The 22,143-nt window shown below is 41.0% G+C and overlaps 2 protein-coding genes across 15 annotated transcripts in view; one reads left to right on the top strand and one right to left on the bottom strand.

Moving 5' to 3' along the window:
* The first annotated feature begins 802 nt into the window (after window positions 1–802).
* Window positions 803–10,556, top strand: Hnrnpa2b1 (heterogeneous nuclear ribonucleoprotein A2/B1). Of its 10 annotated transcripts, XR_006148106.1 has the most exons (13): window positions 821–1,026; window positions 3,547–3,582; window positions 3,680–3,790; window positions 3,935–4,081; window positions 4,304–4,514; window positions 4,638–4,739; window positions 4,814–4,894; window positions 6,015–6,077; window positions 7,173–7,292; window positions 7,507–7,629; window positions 8,132–8,214; window positions 9,586–9,721; window positions 10,220–10,556. XR_006148106.1 is itself a non-coding variant. In XM_042684942.1 (12 exons), exons 1-11 carry the CDS (start codon window positions 1,021–1,023, stop codon window positions 8,191–8,193), a joined length of 1,062 nt encoding a protein of 353 aa, XP_042540876.1. In that variant the 5' UTR covers window positions 822–1,020; the 3' UTR covers window positions 8,194–8,214; window positions 10,220–10,556. The 10 variants fall into 10 exon arrangements, 8 of the variants coding, with proteins under 8 accessions (XP_042540879.1, XP_042540882.1, XP_042540884.1 ...); XM_042684942.1 differs by lacking the exon at window positions 9,586–9,721 and having other exon boundaries at window positions 822–1,026; XM_042684943.1 differs by lacking the exons at window positions 9,586–9,721; window positions 10,220–10,556 and adding an exon at window positions 8,372–8,867 and having other exon boundaries at window positions 822–1,026.
* The window catches only part of Nfe2l3 (nuclear factor, erythroid 2 like 3), a 39,199-nt gene continuing 27,386 nt past the window's right edge, over window positions 10,331–22,143 (bottom strand). For 2 of the 5 annotated variants that reach the window (XM_042684937.1, XM_042684941.1), the window contains 2 exons: window positions 15,154–15,237; window positions 10,331–14,349 (listed from right to left, as the gene is read on the bottom strand). In XM_042684937.1, the coding sequence (XP_042540871.1) occupies window positions 13,099–14,349; window positions 15,154–15,237 (1,335 nt within the window). In that variant the 3' untranslated portion in view covers window positions 10,331–13,098. The remainder of the gene's footprint in view (window positions 14,350–15,153; window positions 15,238–22,143) is intronic. The other 3 variants (XM_042684939.1, XM_042684938.1, XM_042684940.1) reach the window with 3 other exon arrangements.

Below are 22,143 nucleotides of genomic sequence, written 5' to 3'. Positions count from 1 at the left end.
CGCGCGCCGGTGGGCGGGGCCTCGCCCGCCCGTTGGGAGTCCGAGCCCGCGAGGGGTGGCGGCGACTGCGGCTTTTAGCGTTCGCGCCTCCGGGGTGTGGTACGGGTGGAAGGGGTCCCCGTGGGGAACGACCTGTGTGAGGAAAGAAGGGAGACGAGGGCCTCGGCCGGAGACCCGGACCGAGGATTCTAGGTGTCGCAGCCGCCGCAGCGACTGGCGCCAAAACAGGACTCCGCCCACTTCCTTGGCCCTAGGCTGGAGAAAACGGGGGGTTGAACAGTAGGGGGGCGGCGAGAGGGGCTCTCGACCGGGTTCGCCTCGGAGCGGTGGGCCCCGACCCGCCGGGCCGCGGGGACTGATTTGTTGACCAGAAGTCGCTCGGGGAGTGTCCGGAAGGGATAAGTTAGTCCCCTCGGGCTGGTGAGGTACTCAGAAAGGGAAAGGATTTTTAAGGCGGGAGACAAACGGGGGTAGGATTGTCCACGGCGTAGCTGCCGGGAGCCGCGTGGGTCCCGGGGCCGGACCTCGGGCTGCCGACTAAGCTCCACCCTACAGCGTTTTTTTCAAACTGCGCGACCGTTTCTCACCTGCCCTAAAGGCGGGGGCCGGACCCTATTCCTAAAGGAGTTAGGCGCAGGACTCGAGCTTTCCGCAATTCACTAGCCCGCGTTTGCGCAACTGACGTAGAGTCCTCTTGCGAACTGGGAACGGGGAGGAGCACGTAGTTGGCGTACGGAAGGCGCAATACGTTCCCGCCAGTGGCGGCGGTTAGGGCGTTTACGTAACGTCCTGACGTAAGACGCGTTGGTCGGGGGGGAAGGTTCTAGAAAAGCGGCGGCAGCGGCTCTAGCGGCAGTAGCAGCAGCGCCGGGTCCCGTGCGGAGGTTCTCTCGGCGGTGTTTCTCGAACAGCTGCAGTTCTCACTACAGCGCCAGGACGAGTCCGGTTCGTGTTCGTCCGCGGAGATCTCTCTCATCTCGCTCGGCTGCGGGAAATCGGGCTGAAGCGACTGAGTCCGCGATGGAGGTAACGGGTTTGAAATCAATGAGTTATTGAAAAGGGCATGGCGAGGCCTTCGGTGCCGCAGCGGAAGCCGGCGGGGCGCCTCCGCGCGACCGCGGCGGGGCGCCGGCCGCCCCGGGGCCGGTCGGCCCTGAGATCGTTTCGAGCGGGGTGGCGAGCGAAGGCCTAGCTGTGCAAGCGCCTTCCCCGCCCTGAGCCTCTGGGCGCCATTTCCCTTTCCCGGGGTGGGGGATGGGGAGTTGATCGGCGGCCGCCGCCGGCCCCGCTGTTTAATGAAGATAGGGTGTAACAGCGGGACATCGCACCCCCCCTTTTTAGAGCACGCTTTTTGGGGCGGGGGCTGGGGCGGGCGTCTCGGCGTCGGAGCGTTGCGGCGGGCACCGGGTCCGCGGGAGCGAGGCTGCGGAGCCTCCCCTCCCCCCTCCCGGGAACCGGATTTGGCGGCCGCCATTTTCCCGTCTGTCTCTCCGCGCAGCTTTTTCCCCTCTAACTCTCGGAATTCTCCTAGTTTTGATTCTTTCGTGGCAGCATCGAAGCGGATGACTATTTTTCTTTCTTCTCGGGCTCTTTTGGTATCGTTTCGAGGTGGATTTGGAGTGTTTTGTGAGCTCGGATCTTTAGAGTCCTGCGCACCTCGTTAAAGGCGCTCTGCCTTCCCCTCGATGAAATGGCGCCATTGCGTCGAGAAGCCACCCAGAAGAGGGAGGGAGGAGGGGGAGGGTTCCACCGCGCCGGCTGGCTCCAGCGGAGAAGGTATCGCTGCCGAAGGCCCGCGGCCGGCGTTGGCGCGAGCCACGTTGCTTGGAAAGAAACCATTTTGTTTTCCTGCCCCTGGTTCTTGTGATTAGCGGTTTTATCGGGGTCTGCCGCAGTTAAGCTAGCAGAGTTGCAGGAAGTTCAAGCGGGGGGAAAAGGGGGAGCCCTCAGTAGTAGGACGCCCCGGGAGGCGGGCGCTCATTTTTTCGCGCGCGCGGAGGGGGGGGATATTCGCAATATGCTGAATTGTGGATCTTGCTTAAAAATTTTTTTTTTACCAGGAAGCTTAACACAGTATAAGGCACGAGGAAGGCGAAATAAAAAAGGGCCCTGTCTTGCCTGTACTTTAAAACATGGCACGATACCTTACTACGTGTATTGCTATGTAAAAAACTATTGGGTTTGGGCCTACTACGTGTTTGAACCTTTGTTACTCTTGTTTGTAATCGTGGCTATTACATTGATAAATATAAGGTGTGAAGGGGGGAGTCTACCTGATTATTTTTCTGTGACTCTAAGCACACTTAAAAAATAACGATTGTTTATAATCGATAGTGGACATCGGTAAGTTTGGGAAAAAAAAAGAGGTAAGTAATGAGTTTTTGCTATTTGTTAATGATTTGTAAGAATTGTCTATATTTCTAATTGAGTGCTAACAAATTACCATCTGAAAAACTCGAGCTAGTTTGATAGTTTCAGTAGTATGTAAAAAATAAATATTAGACTGCCCGTTACTTGAAACGTATATTAAATTTTTAACAGTTGAGAACTCACGTTGAGGGATAATCTTTGGAGCTAGATTGAACAGCAAATGGCTTTACAATCAAGTGGTTTCTGTAGTCTTACAATTTACACTTCCAGTTTTATGCAGTCATGGCTGATAGTTGGGCCTTGAATATTATAGAAAGTTCTAGTCAAATTGAAAACAATGTTTTAGCCTCACTACCTGAAAGCCATATTTATTAGCCACTCACTGGCCCAAATAAAAGAGTTGGTTGGTTGCAGCATATTTGCTTGCTGATAGGCAAAAACTAAGACTTCAGAATTTTTTCTTTGTTTTTATCTGGGTAAAATTTGACTACTATGCTGTACAGTTAAGTAGCTTTGTATGATGAGAAACTTCAAAAGTGAGATGAGACTAGTATGTTGCTGTACATTTTGACCCCTGTAGATTCATCTGAATGGGATTTGAGTTTCAGACATTTATGCTTCAGATGCTGTTATGCTAATAAATCTGGGTTATATGAAAATGGTTTTAAGTTATTTTTATATATATTTTAAATGCTTAATTTCTTAACAGTTTCTTTGGGGGAAACGTTAGTTTTTTTTTTATTTTTTTGTTTTTTAGATAACTTTGAGTCACCTAATTTAAGTGAAACCACCAGAGGGGGCAGTAACAAGGAAGTAAATTGTCATTTCAGATAGTGAATCTTGAAATAGAACATTGGATTCTAAGCATAAGGAAACAAAACGTTTTATATTTTAAAATGCATAGTTCAAGTAACAATTCTGCGCTTAGGATATAGAATTGAATGAAATTTCTAGTAGATCAGTAAATATAGCCCTTCAGTGACCATGAAATAGATTTATTTTTATTTCTCCTCCAAAGGTAGTTTAAGATGATACCAAGTAAATTTAGATCAAATAGTAGTGACTTTGAAACTTGTATAGTTCAGCTGACGCGGTTTTTTTTTTTTTTTCTGTAACACAGCTATGCAGTTTTAACATATGGTTTAAATTTGATGTAAGTTTTTTTTTTCCCCCCAGAAAACTTTAGAAACTGTTCCTTTGGAGAGGAAAAAGGTACTCTGCCAGCAGGTCACCTCATATTTAAGAATTTAATTTCCTGTATACAGAGAGGAAAGGTAAATAAAAATTGAAATGGTGTTTTCCTTTACAGAGAGAAAAGGAACAGTTCCGTAAGCTGTTTATTGGTGGCTTAAGCTTTGAAACCACAGAAGAAAGTTTGAGAAACTACTATGAGCAATGGGGAAAACTCACAGACTGTGTGGTAAGTTGACTGATTACAGATTTTAGGCATTGAACTTTTGTTTACATTTTTAAGTAAATCAGCCAAAAATATCAGTGCCCATTAAAATTAGTTTTTATGTTGTTAGTGTACACAAGTCCTTCAAGATCTCTTTTGTCTTTAAAGGTTATGAGGGATCCTGCAAGCAAAAGATCAAGAGGATTTGGTTTTGTGACTTTCTCCTCCATGGCTGAGGTTGATGCTGCCATGGCTGCCAGGCCTCATTCAATTGATGGGAGAGTGGTTGAGCCAAAACGTGCTGTAGCAAGAGAGGTAAGCAAAACATGAGTTCTTTGTGGTAAACAATTTTTAAATTAGGTACTAGCTGAAGAGTTCTTGAGGTGTATTTCTAGTCTTATGTTTTTGCTTATTAAGATAAAGTTGGTTTACTGGGTTAGTTGTTGAAGGGTAGGTGGAAGCAAGAGATCGGTGGGAAGAAAATTTCAATTATGCCTGTTGCTACTGGGATAACATTTCCCCACTATATTACTGCAGGAGTCTGGAAAACCAGGGGCTCATGTGACTGTGAAGAAGCTGTTTGTTGGTGGAATCAAAGAAGATACTGAGGAACATCACCTTCGGGATTACTTTGAAGAATATGGAAAAATTGATACCATTGAGATAATTACTGATAGGCAGTCTGGAAAGAAAAGAGGCTTTGGCTTTGTTACTTTTGATGACCATGATCCTGTGGATAAAATTGTATGTAAGTGTCTACAGGGACTAAGTGTATGGCTCTACATAAAATTTGGGTATGTTAACATCTACAATATGAGAGAATTTCAAGTGGCTTTTTATCACTTAAGGGAATCTCATCTTTTCATTTCAGTACAAAAATACCACACTATCAATGGTCATAATGCAGAAGTAAGAAAGGCATTGTCTAGACAAGAAATGCAGGAGGTCCAAAGTTCTAGGAGTGGAAGAGGAGGTAATATAATTTTTCTTTTATCCTTTTTTTTTCTTCTTCTTCTTTCTTGTTGCTAACCAGACATTGTATTTCAGGGAACTTTGGTTTTGGAGATTCTCGTGGTGGAGGTGGAAATTTTGGACCTGGACCAGGAAGTAACTTTAGAGGTGGATCTGGTAAGTTCAGTTTTTTTTTCTTTTTGGCCAGTGCTTGCTTCATCTCAGGGCCTTGGCACTGTCCCTGAGCATTAGTGTTCTATATTAGTGTTCTGCACTTCAGCCACAGCTCCATTTCCAGCTTTTTGGACTTTGTATCCTGAACTGACTTGAAACCAAGATGCTCAGATCTTGGTTAGTTAGGATTACAGATGTGAGCCACTGAGAGCTATCAGGTTCAAAGTTCTGTTTGATGGTTGAAATGTGTTCAATTAAAACATGTGAATGGTTTGATTAGAGTATCCAGAATAAAAATATAAATAACTTTGATTCTTTTTCTTAGTGAGTTTTCCTGACTGGCTGGTTAGGAGAGTCAACTGATAATGTACTTAATTGTAATCAAGGATAATCATTTAAGGGTTTTTGTGTTAACCAGTTTTCAAAGTAGTCATATTGCAGCAGCCTTATAAATAAATGAGCTCCAAATAGTGAAATTACCCACAACCATTGCTTGTAGGCAATGGGTAGATCACAGAACAAAGGAAACAAAACTATAGCTTAAAAAGTAGCAGGAAGTATCCTGAGAAGGAACTATGTCTTCATAGGAGAGTGATATCTTGAGTTCAAACCCCATACCACCAAAAAGATGTGACCAAAAAATGGTTGAATTTTTCCTTTATGTCCTGGTGTATTTATCTGAATCAATGAGGTATGAAAGAAATGTCCTGGGTGGACCAGTGCATTGTCATTCCTTTGTGTAACAATATTTATAGGTTGCCATGTGTATAATTTAGTAATGTATATTTTTTAGGTTGCCATGTGTATAATTTAGTAATGTATATTTTTAAGGTCACTGATTATTACTTTGAAGTAATAGAGATTGGGGGAAATTTCAGTATTGAAAATGATGAACCAGGGGGCTAGGAAGGTGGCTCAGTAGAGTGCTTGCTTGGCTTACATGAGGCCCTGGGTTTGATTATCAGCACCACATAAGCAGAAAAGGCTGGAATGGTGCTCAAGTGGTAGAGTACTAGCCTTGAGCTGAAGAGCTTAGGGACAGTACCCAGGCCCAGAGTTCAGGGCTATGACTGAAAAAAAAATTGAACAGGGTATGCTTATCACACTTTCTTGTTCCTTACAGATGGATATGGAAGTGGACGCGGATTTGGGGATGGCTATAATGGGTATGGAGGAGGACCTGGAGGTCAGTTACTTTTGAATTTTAGTTTATATACTTAAGATTTAGTCATATTTTTCATTGTTCAATGGATTTATACAACACTAGACTTTCCATGAGGCTTTTTAAAATTCCAGTGGGTCAACTCTTTGACATTTTTGATTTCATTTTAAGTAGTTTAAGCTTTAGAGGTTTTAAATGAGATGCCATAATGGGTTTTACCTTTACTTAAAAAGGTTACAAGTACACAAGTATGCTTCTGGCTACAGATGTTATGAGCTGTCATTAGCATGTCAGATGTTAGGTTTTAATCATATTGGAGTAACAACTGAAAAATTATACTTTTAGCTTGAGACTTCCTAATAAAGGATTATTTGAAAATATGAGCTAATAGACCTGATTTTTGCCACTCATCAGGTATGACTTCTAAGTCTCACTGCTAGATATAAACTTGATTTGAAAGGTTTTTTTTTTTGGTGCTTTTTGTTTTTGGGTCAGTTGTGGGACTTGAACTTTGGGCTTATCAGCTTAGTGTTCTACCACTTTGAGCTCAAAGTGGTGGTTTGGAGAGTCTCCTGGACTTTGCTGCTCAGGCTGGCTTCTGAACTGTGATCCTCAGATGTCAGCCTCCTGAGTAGCTAGGATTACAGGCATGAGCCACCAATACCCAGCTCAAATTTAAGTTTGAGTTGGGACTTATTCCAAAGGAAAAATTATGAACCACAGTAGTTCCTTCTCTACTTGAGGGAATGGATGAACCACGTTGTTAGAGGTAGACAGTAATTTGATAGACCATGAATGAGAAACTTGAGTCTTTAAGTATCAGTAGTTAGATATAGATGACCCTTTTGCACAATAGCCCATAGTAGTATAATACCTATTTTTAAACCCAAAATGTATTTCAAGCAGCATTTGAAGTACCCTTAATGATTAAGGGGATTAGCGGGCATTTCAGATATTTCGAGTCTGAAAGATTTTAACTAGTCTACTATAAACTGTTCTAAGATGTCATAGAGCACATATTTCCCTCTTAAAAAATACTTGTTTTGGAAATGGGCATAATACGATGATTCAAACAGCATTAAAATAATAATTACTTAAAAGAGGCTTATTTTATAATAGGTGGCAATTTTGGAGGTAGCCCTGGTTATGGAGGAGGAAGAGGAGGATATGGTGGTGGAGGACCTGGATATGGCAACCAGGGTGGGGGCTACGGAGGTGGTTATGACAACTATGGAGGAGGTAATAAATTCACCTGCAACCTTTATATGGGAGTGTGGATTGGAATTAATGACTTGCTATAGTTTGTTTCAATGTTGTGACTAGATGGCCTTAAAAATTATAGTTACAGATAGGTGTTATACATTCTAGTTGGTTTTTGTGGGAGCTTTGTGCACATACTTTTAATAATTTGGTTTAATCTGAGAGCCACTGTGCTGATTTCCCAATTTCACAGGAAATTATGGAAGTGGAAATTACAATGATTTTGGAAATTATAACCAGCAACCTTCTAACTATGGTCCAATGAAGAGTGGAAACTTTGGTGGTAGCAGGAACATGGGGGGACCATATGGTGGAGGTAATTAAAACATTGAAATTTTAGATTTTTGTTAAATGATTAGATTAGCCTTTTATTACTTGATTTTTTTTTTTTTAATCTGGAAATTCTTTGGTACACAGTGTTGAAAAGAAATTTCAGAGAAGTGCTTCAGCCCATAGCTAAGGTTTTTTTGTTCTTTGGTGCCAGTCCTAGGAACTGAATTCAGAGCCTGAGTGCTGTCCATTGTTAGGTTGGTTCCCCCCCCCCCCACCCCCCCCCACCCAAGGCTAGCACTCGGGGTCATACCTCCACTCCCAGCTTCCAGCTTTTTGGTGGTTAATTAGACTTCACTGGCTAGAACTGTGATACTCAAGATCTCAGCCTTCTGAGTAGCTAGGATTAGAACGCATAAGCAGCAAGCATCTTACTCCAAAATGGGTGATGACTGAGGGCTTTTTGACCATGAGGTCATGAGGAATGAAATCAGCTATACTAATAGCTGATTACAGTTAAGTAAATTACTTTGTTCTTTCAATTCTAGGAAATTATGGTCCAGGAGGCAGTGGTGGAAGTGGTGGTTATGGAGGGAGGAGCCGATACTGAGCTTCTTCCTATTTTCCATGGGTAAGTAGTTTTTGAGTTTTACAATCATTATTATCTTGGGAATCCTAGCTGCAGGAGTAAAAAGCTTTTTAGGATCATGTTATCTTTCCTTAAAATCTGGTTAGATGGATAATTTCATAACCTATTTTTTTTTTACTCTTTACTTCTGTTGAAACAGGCTTCACTGTATAAATAGGAGAGGATGAGAGCCCAGAGGTAACAGAACAGCTTCAGGTTATCGAAATAACAATGTTAAGGAAACTCTTATCTCAGTCATGCATAAATATGCAGTGATATGGCAGAAGACACCAGAGCAGATGCAGAGAGCCATTTTGTGAATGGATTGGATTATTTAATAACCTTACTGTGGAGGAAGGATTGTAAAAAAAAAAAACAAATGCCTTTGAGACAGTTTCTTAGCTTTTTAATTGTTGTTTCTTTCTAGTGGTCTTTGTAAGAGTGTAGAAGCATTCCTTCTTTGATAATGTTAAATTTGTAAGTTTCAGGTGACATGTGAAACCTTTTTTAAGATTTTTCTCAAAAGTTTTGAAAAGCTATTAGCCAGGATCATGGTGTAATAAGACATAACGTTTTTCCTTTAAAAATTTAAGTGCGTGTGTAGAGTTAAGAAGCTGTTGTACATTTATGATTTAATAAAATAATTCTAAAGGAAATTTGTGTAATTATAGACTTTTTATTTTAAATAAGTTAAGGAGTGGGTAGTATAATTAAGGTCCATTGCAAAGCTGGTGTTATATTTGTGTAAGATAAATGCTGGTCAGATGTAAGTGTGTTGTCTGCAATTCATCAGGATTAAATTATCTAGATAACTTAAGGGATATCTCTGCAAGGAGAAACACCTTTTTAGATCTTTTAGATGCTGCTTCTTCAATGCAAGGAAAGGAAATAACCCCAGCGAGGTACTCTTCAGGGACACAGGTCTAGTACAAGAGAACTTGACGGCTACTAAATTCAGCCAGTCTTAAAAAACTGTGCTGTTTCTACAAAGCTTTTACTACAGTAGTTTATAAGGATGCCAACGAAAGCTGAGGGTGTAGAGCAAAATAGTTCTAAGCTTCAGTTAAACTCCTTTAGGTAAGATCTTATTTACTTTTTCTTTCTTAATTTTCCTCCCTAAAAGATAAAACTAATAACTCTTCAATGGTCTTTCATCAGTATAGTGGTTCTTACGTAGTTTAACATAGCTATAAATTGAGTTTAACAATGTATAAACTCAAGATATTTAATTTTATAAACCCTGTTTTCCAATCTGTCATATACTTAAATTATTTTGGTTGTTTTTCCCTTTTTTTCCTTCTTTTCCCCTCCCCTCCCCTCTCCATGAAGATTCGGGTGCTTAACATATCATTTTTTTCCCTGCTGGAATTTTAGCATTGATATGAACCATGGACAAGTATATTCTGCTGCCACAAAGACTGTAAAGTGCTTCATTTCAACAGCTGAGGCAAGCCAAGTGATCATTAATAAAGCTTTTCTTGGTTCCTTCAGTGGTGTTGGTAGTAAAATGGTAGGTAAAAGTTAGGCTGAAAGTTCAATAAATGAGATTTCCCATCATTAACAACCTTGTGCATTCATTCACATTTCTTGGATCAAGCATTTTCAGTGAACCAGGGTTTTTATTAAAGACATTTGTACTATTTATGGTTTTAGTTTTACATGCTTATCAGGATTGAGGCTGAAAGAAGGTAGGGTAAAATTTGTCAAATGTTTGCAGATGAGTCTTAACATATCTGGTACTAAATAAATAATTGGGTTGAAAAGTAATTTTCCCCCAGTGTACTACTTCTAAACAGCTGTAGGTTGTATGCTGAAATTCATTTCTGAAAAACTATCCTGAGCTTGAATTCCTGGCTTTATTGCCTTTTTCAGGAATGTGAGATTCAGGGCTTATTCTACTATATGCGCCAGTGAGTCTTCTTTGATCCTAAGACCACCACTGAAGTTATTTAGGTTCTTTGGACAAACATGATAAACTTCTTCAGATACTTTTTTTTTCCTTTGGCAGGAAGGTGTCTTGCTGCAGGTAACTAATGAAGAAGTGGTCAACCACAGAGTCTTCAAGAAATAAGAAATTCTGTACCATCTGAAAGTAGTTCTTGTTGGTGCCTTCATTTAAGAAGCACTCTTTAAGAAAAGGGAAATGCTTTCCTGATAAAAACAAAAACTTGATTTTAGTACAGGTTCTTGATAAAATACAAAATGAGTGTTGTTTGTAAAGCATAGCATCAAATAAGTTAGAGAGATAAATGTATCATGTTTTAAATTAGGTTTTGTGAGTAGACAGATTAAAGTTCTATTTTAAATATAAATTTTATAAAATAAATACTTTTGTATCCAAATAACTTCGTGTAATGTTTACACACAGTGTGAATCTTGTTCTATCAACATTCAGTTGTCTACAAGATCGCCATCTAAATTTTAAAACCTCACTAAACTGCATATCAGATTTTCCTGGCATATTAACAAGTGAAAGAAGCATTGTGGACATTATTGGCTGTCCCTAATAAAATGCTATATTTATCACAGCATACACATTAAGCGTTTGAATAACTTTCTACAACTTCCTTTGCTTTAACTGGTGGCATTTTGAAACAATTTTTATCAGCTAGGGTGGTCTGATAGCTAGCTTGTGCAAAAGCACTGAGTATCTGGTATACTAGCTTTTCGAATGTCAGTTTATTTCCATGTGTAAATGGAACACATCAGTATTGAACTGTCAGTGCTCGTGTTTTAGGGTCAAGCTTGGTGGGTCAAATGTAATAAGAACTTTGGACTAGTACCTGAATTTAAGCAGAATGGGAATTGTTGGTCATTGTGACTTAATTTTACTGGTCATAAGTGAATCTCATCAATAAACAACTTGGCTTACATTTCCACTTGAAGGGTTTACACTAAAGTTGAATTAAATGGGTATAATGAATGACCAGTGATCTCAGCTTAACTTAAAAGATGCCAAAATCAAGGGTAAAACTACAACTAGGTTGGGGGGAACAAATGGGACAATTGAAGATGGTTTCATTATTGGAGATGAAACAGATGGCAAAGCTCTACTTACTAGCATATTCCCCAAGAGACCTGGATCCATTTGGAAACCTGGGTTGCAACTGCTTTGAAATAGCTTTACATAAAGACTAGAAGTCTACCATCTTCCAAGGAGTCTTGGTTCATTTTGCCAGGCTAGTCACATGGCAAGTTTAAATCCTGAATACCAATTGGGTCAGAAACGTTAACAGGACTTAATGAAAATCCAGAAAGGTCTTTTCAAGAGGGGAGAATAGGTGTTTTCTTTCGTAGTCACCAGTCAACTAACAACTAAGTGCCACAGAAAACTGGCATCACAGTATTTTGGGCCACAAATTGTGAAAAGTGGGATTTAACACATTTTAACAAATTCGGTGGTTTTGCATTCCAAAGGTCAGTGCTTACGGCATATTTAAGCACACCCAGATTTTCATTGTGTTTGTATACTGGTTGTGGATAGCTTTAAGAATGATCTGAAGTAGAAATATTCTGTGTGGTTGACTTTCTCCAGTAGCAAATGCTGTGAAGGATCATATAGGATTATGACTTGGGAAAAATTCAACATAGTCCACATTACCAGATAATGAGTGTGGTTATTACAGGTTTTAACTGCAGATCTTGAGGTTTCTAGCCTATGCTGTAAGTGAACTACAAGATACTGGGGAGGAAGGGCTTGAACTACAACCTATATACTGCTTGCACGAAGCAGTTTGTCAATAGGTTGAACCAGGGGTAGTTAAGTACCTGGAAGCATTTACTGGCAAATGTCTTCAGGTCTAAGAATATACATTGAAAAGTGTACCCAGTCTGTAAAAACATTTCTGTGCATTCACTATAGTACTATGGTTATGGTATGTATAAAAGTGGTTCCTACGGTGGAAATGACACATCTAATGAGATTTTTACTACAGTAACGTGTGTTACTTTGGTTTGGCCACCTCGGTCAGATTACAGCTATCTAAAGACAATTGGTCTGTTAATGGTTCAGTGATACACTTTACTGATTTTCAAATCTACCTGCTTAAGTGCCTTCTGGATGACTAAGTTATTTTAGTTTCCTTAGGGCTTTGTGTTTTGATAGCTGATGTTTGATGAGATCAAAATATTTTAGGCTGGTTTTACTACTGCCAGGGACACTGGGTTAACTATAAACAAAATGAGCTTTGTTTAGCCTGTGTAGGTGGCTCCAGCAGATTCTACTTTATAGGAGGGGAAGAGTGGCCTAACTACCTTTACCTATAACTAGGTCTCTGCTTTCAGGAACTCTTGGGCTGAAGGTAAGGCTATGGTGAAATGACTATCTCCCCATTCCCCCCGCAAAAGCACTTGATAGTTTAAAGCTTTGTATTTAGCACATAGTAACTTCGTCATGAGTCTGATCAATATGCATAAATTCACCAGTTTGCAAAATACTAATTTATACTAAATGTAAACTAGATACAAGCCTTTGAATTTCTGTATGGAAGGCAGATGTTAAACAAATACAAAATTTATTTTCACCCAAGTTTTTTTTTACAAGTTAAATATAAAAGTTACCATGAAGCACTGTACTTTAGTGTGAAATGAAAACATAAGCAGAAATGTATCATAAGCCGTTCTCCAGTGTTTGGTTTCTGGCCAGTTGCTGCCAAAGTAGAAGTCTAAGAGGTAAGTTACCCTGTATGGATACTTTATTTGTATAATGATAAGCTTTTATGAAAAACATCGGTATCACCTGTGTAACCTTTAACTCAATAATTCAAGTAACAGCATACATATGAGTAAAATTTCCAAGTTAAGATCTTAGTCCTATACAAAACTTCAGTGGTTTGTGATCCAAGTAATCAAGTTTCTGGACATTATCTACACAAATGGAATCCACCTTTAACGTCTCTCACTCTTTCTCTTTCCCTTTTGGGCTTCCTTTTTGTGACCTGACATCAGTTCTTTGGGTACAATCAAAATGGCTCCATCATGGCTGCATTGAAGTGTGTACTGATTTGGATTGACTGGCCTACCTTGGTCGTCTCTTAACATACTAAAAACATCATGGTAAAGGTCATGCAGTTTCTTTTTCATTATGTCAATAGCTTTGTTGCATTGAGCTCTCTCTCTCTTAAGGGTTTCTTTCTTTGCCTGTAAGTTACTTACATCATCTTCTAGATTCACAATTATGTCCAGTTTGCGTTTACGGCAGTTTTGAGCAGCAACCTTATTTTTTCCTCTTCGTCTGATATCACGGATGAGTGAAACCTGTAAGTCGGTGAGGTAGTGCCTGCTTAACATGCTGTTGAAAGAGTCAACTGGCATTCGGACAATTTCATCTACAGAAAAAGGAATATGCAGAGCTTTAGCACGTCTTTCATCACGGCTTAGATTTCTGTCTGTGTCTTCGAGGTGTCTACTCTTTTTCGGTGACTTTCCACACCATGAAAAAGATTCAGAAGAGGGTTCTGGTACACTTGGCTGTAAGTGGTAAGTATGGTTGTGAAGTATATGTTGGAACTCAAGATTTTCATGAAAGCCAGAGTCATTCCTATGATCTACATGACAAAGTTTAATAGATTCTGGGTAGCAGCCCCCTACTGCCCCTTCTAAATCCTGAGATTCAAGGTCACTACTGTAACCAATAGCACCTTCATCATATGTAGAGTGAGAAGAATTAGACTTGGTGGTAATATATGTGCTATTGTGACTTGAATTTAGTGAAAGGCCAGAATCAGAATCTGGTTCTTCAAAAAGCTGAGAGATTTCCAGTGGGTCAAAACTTGTGGCCAGTGACATTAAGTTTATCTCATCTAATATGTTTGCATCAAAGTCATACAAGAGGTCTTGGCTTGTTACATTCCTCATTTGATTGTCAACAAGTGGAAGAAATCCTGTCAAATCACTTCCAGGAAGGGCTTGCTCAGGATTGGTATGAGAATTTAACTGAAGAAATGGTTCTGGTACCTGTGAAGTCCTTGCTACTGGGTTTCTTCTAAATGTGTTGTTGGAACACACCAACATGGCTTCATGAAGATTCACATCATGACTTATAGCCTGGCTAAGATTTACATTCCAATCATAGGCTGAAGAATTCATGCCATCACTGATATTGCCTGGTAAAGGTGGGATATCTTCAAATGAGATTTCCTGAAAATGTGGGAGGAAAAAGATAAATACAACTTCAAAAGCAGTTACATCTGATAGTTTTTCTGCTTCACTAATAGGGTTGTAGTATTGGCTAAAATACAAAACAATGTGATTCAATCCCAAATATCCTATATTTGGGGGGAAATAACAGGGAAATTTAAGAAAATTTAGGCTAGGGAAGTGATTTCTGGCTGGGAATGTGGCTTAGTGTAGAGTGCTTGCCTAGCATGCATGCCTGAAGCCCTAGGTTCGATTCCTCAGTACCACATAAGCAGAAAAAGCTGGAAATAGTGCTGTGGCTCTCAGTGGTAGTGTTAGTCTTGAGCAAAAGAAGCTCAAGGACAGTGCCTAGGCCCTGAGTTCAAGCCCCACAACTGAAGGGGAGGGGAAGCCTTGGGCTGATGCCAGTGGCTTCAGGAGGCTGAGATCCAGAGAATCAAAGCTTAAAAGACCCTTGGTAGTAAAGTTCTGGAGATTCCCATAACTAAAACTCCCCAACAAAACACTGGGCTGGAGTAGATTAGCAGCTGAGCAAATAAGCCTAGCAAAGTGGGAGGCTGAATTGAAACTTTGGTATGAGGACTGAGGGAAATACTGGCTGGCTCAATTGGTGGCTTGCTGCCCTAGCAAGTACATGGACCTAAGTTCAATCTGCAGTACTACCACCAAAATAAAGTGCTGCTTAATGCATTCTGTGGTATTGTGAGGTTAAGGTACTGTATCATCCAAATAAAGAGTTCCATTTTTTCACATGAAAGTCCATTGCAGATTTGTTCTTGTAATAAAAGTCAGGGTTCCAATTACCTCCAGGGAATACTCAGCCTGTGATGAAAGCAGCTGAAAAAAGTCTTCCAGAGAGAAAGATGTATCTGTCCAATTTAGATGTCTCTGTAGAAAAATGGCTAGAGTTACTTGTGTGTGTGTGCTGGTACTGGGGCTTAAACTCAGCCTCCTAGGTACTTTGAATTTTTTGCTTAAGGTTGGTGCTCTACCACTTAAGCCACAGCTGTACTTCTGGCTTTTTGCTGGTTAATTAGAGATGAGTCTTGTGGACTTCCCTACGTAGGCTAGCTTCAAATGGCAATACTTTGCCTCCTCAGTAGCTAGCATGACAGGTTGAGCAACTGACACATTGCTAGGCTTAATTCTGTAAAGGACAACTAAGTCTTTTTTAATTCCCATGCTGAAATCCATTTTCCTCTGTTGGTTGGGAATTTTACATTCTATTTTTTTTTTGTTGGCCGTGGGGCTTGAACTCTGGGCCTGGGCACTGTCCCTCAGCTCTTCAGCTCAAGGTGAGCGCTCTACCACTTGAGCTACAGTGCCACTTCCGGTTTTCTGGTGGTTTATTGGAGATAGAAGTCTCACGGTCTCTCCTGCCCGGGCTGGCTTTGAACTGCGATCCTCAGATCTCAGCCTCCTGAGTAGCTAGGATTACAGTATCTCCATTTCTTTGTTAAACAAGTACTCCAAACTTCTTGGCCATTGTTGCACTCTATTTTTAGTTCTGGCTTCTACCATCCTAGTTTGGTTACAAAGTTACTTGCTATTATTTTTTTTTTTTGGTCTGGTCATGGGCCCTGAACTCTGGGCCTGGGCGCTGTCCCTCAGCTCTTCAGCTCAAGGCTAGCGCTCTACCACTTGAGCCACAGCGCCACTTCTGGCTTTTTTCTTTTTGCTTATGTGGTGCTGAGGAATCGAATCCAGGGCCTGAGGCTTGCAAGGCAAGTGCTCTACCACTGAGTCACCTTCCCAGCCCTACAAAGTTATTTGCAATTACTCATGTCTTCACCAGTTCACTGCTTCATCTCCTGCCTTTAGGATTTGTTTTGTTGAAATGACAAATTTGATAGGATCTGAATAACAAACTTGGTATTTTGCCTTCATGTTTAATTGGGAGACCAATATACCAGACAATGTTTTTCTTCGATACATTCTATGAGTTTGTGCTATGAATTTTATAGTGAATTTTAAGTCTTAACATTTAATTTTCAGATTTTATAATTTTTAGTTCTTAGTGTTTTTTTTTTGGGGGGGGGGGTTGTTGGTGTGGGCCTGAACTCTGGGCCAGGGCATTGTCCCTCAGCTCTTCAGCTCAAGGTTAGCCCTCTACCACTTGAGCCACAATGCCACTTCCGGCTTTTTCTGTTTATGTGGTGCTGAAGAATCGAACCCAGGGCCTCATGCATGCAAGGCAAGCACTCTACCACTGAGCCACCTTCCAGCCCAGTTCTTCGTTTTTGATAGCTTTACTTTGATATGCCTGTGACTTTATTTATTCTCTGTGGAGCTCTTACATAATCTAATTTGAAGATTCATTTTACTTGTAGAAATACTGCTTTTGATTCACACATTCTACTTTCTGCTTCTGAAACTTTGTATTTTTTTATTTTTTTTGTGAGTCGTGGGCACGTGCTCTTCAGCTCAAGGCTAGCATTCTACCACTTGAGCCACAATGCTACTTCTGGTTTTCTGGTGGTTAATTGGAGATAAGAGTCTTACGGACTTTCCTGCCTGGCTTTGAACCGTGATCCTCAGATCTCAGCCTCCTGAGCAGCTACGATTACAGGCATGAGGTACCAGCTCCCGGCTGTATATGTTCTTATAGCTACTTATTTCTTCATGTGATCTGTAATTTAAAAAATTTTTTTTTGGTCGGTCATGGAGGCTGAACTCTAGGCCTGAAATCTGTCCCTTACCACTTGAGCCACAGCGCTGCTTCTGGCTTTTTTGTTTATGTAGGTGCTGAGGAATCGAACCCAGGGCCTCATGCATGCAAGGCAAGCACTCTACCACTGAGCCACCTTCCAAGCCCCATGTAAAAATATTTTTTTAAATAACTTTTCAAAGTAATATTAGAATCCATGAGGTGACATTGGCTCATGTCTGTAATTCTAGCAACTCAGGAGATTGAGATATGAGGAACAAAATTCCAAGCAATTCCGGGGAAGGAATATATTGTCTTCCTTGGCTATTTATGTTAAAACATACGGTTATAGGATGCTGTTGGCTCAGGCTTGTAATCCTAAGTACTCAGGAGACTGAGATCTGAGGATTGCAGTTCAAAGACAGCCAGGGAAGGAAAGTCCATTAGACTCTCTCTTTTTTTTTTTTTTTGTCGGTCGTGGGGCTTGAACTCTGGGCCTGGGTACTGTCCCTCAGCTCTTCAGCTCAAGGCGAGCGCTCTACCACTTGAGCTACAGCGCCACTTCTGGTTTTTTCTGGTGGTTTATTGGAGATAGGAGTCTCACGTCTCTCCTGCCCGGGCTGGCTTTGAACCGGGATCCTCAGATCTCAGCCTCCTGAGTAGCTAGGATTACAGGCGTGAGCCACCAGCGCCCGGCTCAGAATAAGACTTTCTATGCCTGGAAAACTTATTTTTTAAATGTCAGTTCTGGAACTCAAGGGCCTAGGCCTGGAAAACTTATTTTTTAAATGTCAGTTCTGGAACTCAAGGGCCTAGGCACTGTCGCAGAGCATGTCAGCTCAAGGTTAGTGTTCTAACCTTGTGGAGCCACAGCTCCACTTCCACTTTTCTGGGGGGAGGGGTGGTGGCAAATTGAAGTCTCAGTGGACTTTTCTGCACAGGCTAGCTTCAAACTTTGCTCGTATCTCAATCTTCTGAGTAGCTAGGATTACAGGCCACTGGCATTTGGCAAAACCTTTTTTTCCCCTTCCATTTCCTGCAGTTTATTTCAATAATTATCATTTTGCAAGTCCTGGGCCTTGAACTCGGCCTGGGTGCTATCCCTGAGCTTCTTTTGCTCAAAGCTACCACTCTACCACTTGAGCCACAGTGCCACTTCCAGCTTTTTCTGTTTATATGTACTGAGGAATCAAACCTAGGGCTTCATGCATGCACGCTAGGCAGGCACTCTACCACTAAGCCACATTCCCAGCCCATATTATTTTTATATAATCAGATGCACATAGGCATTGAGCCTGTTCCTTTTCTAAGAGTATCCTCCTCTGGTCTTAGTGTGTGTTAATGCCCAGATACCTGTATAATTTATTATGTCCTGGTATTTTAGTCTAGCTTCTGCATATGAGAGAAAACGTGCTATTTTGTCTCTCTGAGCTTGGCTTAAAGCCTTACTTAACAGGATTTGTTCTAGGTCCATCCATTTACTTGCATGTGACATAAAATTATTCTTTCTCATGGCTGTATAAAATTCCACATTTTTTGGATCCACTCATCTATTGTAGGGCATCTGGGCTTTTTCCATAGTGTGGCTATTGTGAATAGCTCAGCAATGAAGATGGATATGCTGCTTGGTAATACCTATTTTAACTTTAAAAAGTTGCACATTTAGTGGATAGTGAGCTTTACCAATTGGATTGTTTAAAACAATTCCTCATTTCTTCTTAATTTTTGGGAATATTTTATTCTATTCATGTCCCCAAACTTGGACTCTCTGGCTAATTATTGACCAAAATTCCTGATCACAGATGAGAGTGGATGACAATAGGATAAATCTACTTGGACTCCTGTAAATATCCTTACTAGTGGTTAAATATTTCTATTCTTTAATAAAACAAAAGTGTGGGCATGGTATCACTATTTAAAGTGAATTATGGACCAATCCTTTGTCTAGTCAAAAACATGTTTCAGAAGCAGGTGTGATGTATGTCTATAATCTCAGGAGGCAGAGTCAGGAGGTTTGTGAGTCTGAGGCTTACTTGGGCTAAAAATAATCATATAATAATAATAATAGTTAATTTTTTTGTTGTTGCTTCAGAATCTAGAAGGAAAGCTGAGGCCTAAGCTTGTTCATCTGTCTGAAGTCTGGGTTGGTGGTAGGTCCATAGGAGATGTAAGTAAAGATGGGAGAAGAGAATGATTTCCTTAGGGATAATTGCTAAGTAGTCAATTCCAGTTCCTACTAGGCTCTATAACCTCAGATTCCCTTCTGTCCTAATAGTGATAATGACTTCATGTTGCTAGTTCCTGGTCTTTCCCTTAAACTTACCCATTCTCTACTAACAACAATAGATCACAGGCCAAGTATGGTGGTACACCCCTATAAGAAGCCCCCCCCCCCAAAAAAAGAAGCCCAACACTTGGAAGGCAGAGGCAGGACAAGTGCTAGTTCAAGGTCAGCCTGAGTAGTGTAGACAAACCCTGTCTCAGAAACAAAAACAACAAAATTCCATTCAGTCCTCTTCAGAATCCCATAAGGGCATACCTTATACTTGAGGATCATAACTGGAAAGTGTTGTGTTTGGAAATGTGTACAGTAGGTTTTCTATCTACAACATCCACAAATAAGAAAAATTCTGAGCCAGTGCCGGTGGCTCATAGCTGTAGTCCTAGCTACTTAAGAGGCTGAGATCTGAGGATCGCAGTTCAAAGCCAACCTGGGCAGCAATTAGCCACCAGAAAACAGGAAGTGGCACTGTGGCTCAAGTGGTAGAGTGCTAGCCTTGAGCTGAAGAGCTCAGGGACAGTTCCCAGGCCCAGAGTTTAAGACCCATGACAAAAAAAAAAAATGATAATTGATAGTAGGTTTCAAACAAATTGGCTGTTTTAACTAAGTGCTTATTTTTCTTTGCCTGCCCAAGTGCATATAAATGGACAGATGCACATTAAAAATAAAATCCATGGGCTGGGAAGGTGGCTCAGTGGTAGAGTGTTTGCCTTGCATGCATGAGGCCCTGGGTTCGATTCCTCAGCACCACATAAGCAAAAAAGAAAAAAAAATGGAAATGGCACTGTGGCTCAAGTGGTAGAGCGCTAGCCTTGAGCTGAAGAGCTGAGAGACTGCGCCCAGGCCCAGAGTTCAGGCCCCACGACCGGACCCAAAAAAAAAAAAAATCTATGGCCTGTATCATACTTTGAGTTCCATTTAGATTGCCAGAAAATGAAGTCAAACTTTAAATAGTGGTCCTAATTGTTATTTCAGGATTTCACATAAATTGGGAATGCCAATGATTCAGGGATTCCTAAGTTATTTTACTTCAACAAGCTGCAAGAATATCTTAATAAAATAATACTTATTCAGTAATATCTTGATGAAAAGGCAAATTCAATGTCAGGGTTACTTAATAGGGTGAAGCTGGAAGATTAGTTAAGCTCAAAAATATCAGCAAAAGCAAATCTCATTGCAAAAAACAAAGTAGTATGATGCATAAAATATAGGACGACATAAATGCTAATGGAACAAAACTGATAGGTAGGAACCAGAAGGTTCAGAGCTGAGCCTGATAAAATGCCTCCCTCCACCCTTCTAGGCACCTACCTAGATTTAAGACGCAAGAAGCAAAGCAATAAAGTTGATTGTGTTGACCTGTATTAGGGGTACCCCTACATTTAGGGGTACCCCAACATTGAGGGCTCTGCTAGCAGTTTTTGATAAAACTAAGGCATAAATGTCTTGCTTTAGGTGACTTAGATGTTTCCGTAAAGTTCTGTCTAAACTGATGCTCATCCTACATTGTTATGTTTTACAGAAGTGGAGGTGTGGCTCAAATGGTAGAGCACCAGCCTTGAGTGGAAACAGCTAAGTTCAAGTCCCAGTGCTGGCGTACACAAACACAATTCTTTCAAAAACAGTTCCATACTTCCTAGTTCATGTAATTAACATTTAGTAAATGTCTACTGTATGTCTAGCGGTCATCTAGTTATACCATACATATCACAAAGAAAAGTTCGTACCCAATGGAAAGACATTTTACATACCCAGGAAAAAGAGTAGCCAGTAGTATGAGGCAATATCCAATTAAGTGTTAAATAGGTAGGGTGTGGTCAAAGTATCTTTTCCCCTCAGCTGTGAAGTACTCAGGGAAAGTTTCCTTTAAATATGGATCTTTCTAGAAAGGTACCAGTGGTTCAACCTGCACTCCTAGCTAATCTAGAAGCTGAGATCTGGAAGATGGAGGTCTGAAGCCAGCTCAAGCTAAAAAGTCAACTAGTAAAAAGCTGAACTGGAGTTGTGGCTTAAGCAGCATGGGGCAGCCATTAACGGGAGAACATGTGGCCCTGAGTTTAAGCCCTGGTATAAGCACAACACGAATAAAGGTATTTCAGTATTTCAACATGGCAGTCTATAGGAATTCATTTACAAAATAGTACATATATATGTGGTGGGGGGGGTAAGGAGTGGAAAGTAAAGCTATAGAAAAAGTACTTTATGAGGAAATATGAAACATAAGTGACAGGAACTGGGGCGAGTATCAGCTGAGAAAAATGGTGAAAAATTTTTGCATTTTAAAGTGAAATAGGGGGCTGGGAAGGTGGCTTAGTGGTAGAGTGCTTGCCTTGCATGCATGAAGCCCTGGGTTCGATTCCTCAGCACCACATAAGAAAAAGAAAAAAAGCCGGAAGTGCTGTGGCTCAAGTGGTAGAGCGCTAGCCTTGGGCTGAAGAGCTGAGAGACAGCGCCCAGGCCCAGAGTTCAGGCCCCATGACTGGACCCCCCCCCCCCCCCAAAAAAAAAAATTGAAATAGGGGCTGGGCACTGGTGGCTCATGCCTGTAATCCTAGCTACTCAGGAGGCTGAGATCTGAGGAGAGCAGTTCAAAGCTAGCCCGGGCAGGAAAGTCTGTGGGACTCTTATCTCCAATAAATCACTAGAAAACCGGAAGTGGCACTGTAGCTCGAGAGGTAGAGTGCTAGCCTTGAAGAGCTGAGGGACAGAGCCCAGGTCCAGAGTTTAAGCCCTATGACCGACAAAAAATAAAAAATAAAGTGAAATAGGTGGGAGGAAGGTTTGAGGCTTTAGTAGATGGACTCTACTCATATGAAGAATGGCAAAAAGGCCTCAAGAGCACAACTTGTCCTGAAGTCCCCATAAA

Source organism: Dipodomys spectabilis, unplaced genomic scaffold, assembly GCF_019054845.1.
Source record: "Dipodomys spectabilis isolate Male_0828 unplaced genomic scaffold, ASM1905484v1 ptg000092l, whole genome shotgun sequence".
NCBI classification, from domain to species: domain Eukaryota; kingdom Metazoa; phylum Chordata; class Mammalia; order Rodentia; family Heteromyidae; genus Dipodomys; species Dipodomys spectabilis.
The sequence above is the reverse complement of the archived record's forward strand: the minus strand, read 5'-3'. Positions and strand labels throughout refer to the sequence as shown.

Bases quoted from the DNA above. Each gene is read 5' to 3' on its own strand.
- Hnrnpa2b1 (XM_042684942.1), top strand. The intron at 4,740-4,813 runs GTAATATAATTT...ATTGTATTTCAG, and splicing joins TTCTAGGAGTGGAAGAGGAG to GGAACTTTGGTTTTGGAGAT. The intron at 7,630-8,131 runs GTAATTAAAACA...TTTCAATTCTAG, and splicing joins GGGGGGACCATATGGTGGAG to GAAATTATGGTCCAGGAGGC.